We start from the raw sequence: 4206 nt of genomic DNA, 5'->3' as shown, positions 1-4206 counted from the left end.
AAGTCCGGACACGGAAAAGGACTACGAGCAGATATGATGATGGTGGTGTTATACCGACATATTTTGGTGAAGATGTTCCAGACATTTTCTGTCAGATTGGACGGCTAGGTGGAAAACTGAAAGAAGTTTGGTGGTCGAGTTCAGAAGACGCTCATAGTGCCCATACATATATACTCCTTAACTGCGAGGAGATTGAGTTATTTGAAAGGTAATTAAAATTATTTTGCTTCTAAATTTTATCACACATATATACATTTTAATGATCATTTTGTTTTAAAACAGCGATTTTGTTGCCCAAGTCGAAGAGGCTATACCAGGAATATCAAACAATGATCTCAACAAAAGGAAAGACCAACACTTTGTGAAATGGTTAAAAACGCAGGTATACATATCACACTATGTATAATTAACAAAGTTATATATATATATATTCAGTGAAGTTGTATATATGTTGATGTTCCAGGTTCAGTATGATGATCAATTTTATCCTCAGTGGTTTCACAAATTGATACAAGGTCCGGTCGGTAAGGTCACCACAGCACCAATGTATTTCACACGAGGATACACTTTTCACACTTACGAATATGGAAGTCGGCGAGCAACAATGAATTATGGAGTTTGTGTAAAAGGTGAAACAGATTTCTATGGAATCATAAAAGAGATCATCGAAGTGGAGTTTCCCGGCGTAATAAACCTTAAATGCGTTCTTTTCAAATGTGACTGGTTTGACCCCACAGTCAACAGAGGTGTTCGGTATAGCAAGTTTGGTGTTGTTGATGTAAATGCTACACGGAGGTACAACAAATTTGAACCTTACATATTGGCTTCTCAAGCAGACCAAGTTTGTTTTGTTCCATACCCGAGGATCAGACAATCTGGAATATCTTGGTTAGCCGCTATGAAAGTTACACCTCGGGGCCGAGTATTGAGTACTGATGAACAACCGCCTTTACAAGAAGATGCCGTGAATGAAGTAGAAGTACCCGAACAAGCGGAAGATGTTATCTTACTCATTGATCCGCATAATCCGGGATATGAAGAACTTCCAGAAGATACAATGGACGAAGCCAACGAAGATGAATTTGAAGAAAATGATGAAGTGGATGATGTTTCTGATGACGAGTGATAATGTTTCATCATGTTCGAACATTTGTGTTTTACTATAATTAAACTTTTGGTATTGCATTTTCAAAATAATATATAACTTATCATAATGTTTGTGCTCAATTATAGAAATTTTGTTTCAAAAATAAAACATTGTATTTTGGGTATGAAAGTGTATAAAACTTATGATATTTGGGATATGAATTTGGGGTTAGGGGTTTGGGGTTAGGGTTTCGAGTTTAGGGTATAATGTAATATTGGTCGTAAAGTGGTTGTGAATAAACAACCAATATACGACCAATGGCATCATTGGTCGTAAAGTGGTTGTTAATAAACGACCACTTTACGACCAATGGTGCCATTGGTCGTATATTGGTTGTTTATTCACAACCACTTTACGACAAATATTACATTATACCCTAAACTCGAAACCCCAAACCCCAAACCTCCTATCCCAAATTTCATCTATAATTAAGCAAAAAAAATGAGAAGTTATATATTATTAAGTACTGATGAACAACCGCATTTACAAGAAGATGCCGTGAATCAAGTAGAAGTACCCGAATAAGCGGAAGATGTTATCTTACTTATGTGAATTTGAAGAAAATGATGTTTCTGATGACGAGGGATCATGTTTCATTTTGTTCGAACATTTGTGTTTTACTATAATGATATTTGGGATAGGAGGTTTGAGGTTTGGGGTTTGGGGTTTCGAGTTTAGGGTATAATGTAATATTGGTCGTAAAGTGGTTGTGTATAAACAACTAATATACGACCAATGGCACCATTGGTCGTAAAGTGGTCGTTTATTAACAACTAATTTACGACCAATGATGCCATTGGTCGTATATTGGTTGTTTATTCACAACCACTTTACGATCAATATTACATTATACCCTAAACTCGAAACCCCAAACCCCAAACCGCAAACCTTATATCTCAAATATCATTATAGTAAAACACAAATGTCCGAACAAAATGAAACATGATCTCTCGTCATCAGAAACATCATTTTCTTCAAATTCACATAAGTAAGATAACATCTTCCGCTTGTTCGGGTACTTCTACTTGATTCACGACATCTTCTTGTAAATACGGTTGTTTATCAGTACTTAATAATATATAACTTCTCATTTTGTTTGCTTAATTATAGATGAAATATGGGATAAGAGGTTTGGGGTTTGGGGTTTCGAGTTTAGGGTATGCAATTTTGGTCGTAAATTAGTCATTAATGAACAACCAATTTACGACCAACAGTTGCATTAGTCGTAAATTGGTTGTTCATAAATGACTAGTAAATTAGTCATTAATGAACAACCAATTTACGACCAACAATGGCATTAGTCGTAAACTGGTTGTTAATTAATGACTAGTTTACGACTAATGCCACTATAGGTCGTAAATTGGTTGTTAATTATTTTTAAAAATTTCCTATATATACCCACTAGTTATCTTCTCAAATCACAAAAACAAATTTAGAAATCTTTAAAAAAAAAAAAGATGAAAGATCTAGAATCATAAGTCGAAACAGAATTCGTTTTTAATTTCGTCTTTTCTATTTCGACTTGGGATTCTAGTATCTTTCTTCTTTTTCTTTTATTAAAATTTAAAATGTAATAGATAAAAAATGTTTGAAGAGGTTTATCAAAATTTGATAAACCTCTTCAAATTTTTTGTATTGTCATGTTAGTCACTAAATAGTCGTAAATTGACAACCACTTTACGACTACTAGTCCTCATTGGTCGTAATGTCTTGTGAGTCACTAAATGGTCGTAAATGGCCTAGTCCCTCATTGGTCGTAAATTTACAACCACATTACGACCACTAGTCCCTCATTTTTCGTAAATTGACAACCACATTACGACCAAACTTCGATTAGTCGTAAATGGGTCGTACATGTACGACCACTGTACGACCAATCGTCTCTATTTGGTCGTACATGTACGACCCATTTACGACCAGCCCTAAAATCCTTTATATAACCAAAGCCTCGCTATTTGGTTGCACACTCACATCTCACTTCCCTCTCCCTTACAACCAATCGACTTCTCTCTAGGTAATTTTTTTTTTTTAGTTTTAGGTGGTTAGTTAGGTGATTATATTAGGTTTGGAATTAGTTTAGGTTTGGAATTAGTTTAGGATGTAATTAGTTTATGATGAAATTAGATTATTTGTTTTAGATTATTTTTAATTAATTATTTGAATTGTTTATAACCATCTATTTTTTTCAGATTGACGATATTGTTATGGCTGGCGGTAGAAAGAGACTTAGAAACCGTGGCGGAGGGACCTCATACGGGAATACTTTTCTCGGTCAGACGTCGGATCCATCAGCTTCTACTTCCCACTCTTCAGACTATGTCCCCGAGAGCCAAATTCCCAGCGTGCCTTATGTGCGTCCGCAGGCGTACGATCCTGCTGCAGTCGTACCTCCATACTATCCGCAGTATGATGCCTCGTACTTTCCGTATGAGGAGCCTGAGCGTGATCAGCAGCCGCAGCAGCCTCCACAACAGTCTCAACAGCAGCCTCCACAGCCTGCTCCACAGCCTGCTCCACAGCCTGCTCCACAACCTGCTCCACACCCAGCCCCACAGGCTGGTGCATACCAGATTCCAGAGCAGGTTCCTATAGCTCCCGGTCTTCATCCAGATTTGTTGGTTCCATCGAATGCACCATATGCAAGATATTCTGTGGAAGACATTCTCCAGATGCCGGGACGAGAAGGTTTACCAATCCTTGATCCAGATCTACGACCCGGCACGACTTGGTAATTATTTTTAAATTAATTAGATTAAATTTTAAATTTATATATAACAATTAATTATATATATTATTTCAAATTTTGTTGGTTTAAAGCGACCAATAAGGTGGGAAAGAGCGTTGGGAATCTCATCAGATCAAACTTCCGGCACGCGCATCCGAACTGGACTCTTACACCGGACCATGTTCGCATTACTTGGTTCAAGGTCTTCGCGGTAAGTTTTAAATTTAATTATTTTTATTTTAGATTTAAATAACAATAATTTGGTTAATTAATATATTTTCATGATTTTTTGTAGCAAAAATGGAATTGGCCTCTTGGGATCAATGAGACGGTC

The 4206-nt window shown here is 36.5% G+C and overlaps 1 protein-coding gene across 1 annotated transcript; it reads left to right on the top strand.

Annotated features, from left to right (window-relative positions):
• Positions 1 to 3351: 3351 nt before the first annotated feature.
• LOC130494912 (uncharacterized) lies at positions 3352 to 3879 on the top strand. The gene has a single exon (XM_056985749.1). It carries the CDS (start codon positions 3352 to 3354, stop codon positions 3877 to 3879), a length of 528 nt encoding a protein of 175 aa, XP_056841729.1.
• The last annotated feature ends 327 nt before the right edge of the window (positions 3880 to 4206 follow it).

This window comes from Raphanus sativus, chromosome 5 (assembly GCF_000801105.2).
Source record: "Raphanus sativus cultivar WK10039 chromosome 5, ASM80110v3, whole genome shotgun sequence".
Lineage (NCBI taxonomy): Eukaryota > Viridiplantae > Streptophyta > Magnoliopsida > Brassicales > Brassicaceae > Raphanus > Raphanus sativus.
This window is presented reverse-complemented; position numbering and strand designations above follow the sequence as displayed.

Excerpts from the sequence above, each read along its gene's own strand:
- LOC130494912 (XM_056985749.1), top strand. The coding sequence starts at position 3,352 with ATGGCTGGCGGTAGAAAGAGACTTAGAAACCGTGGCGGAGGGACCTCA.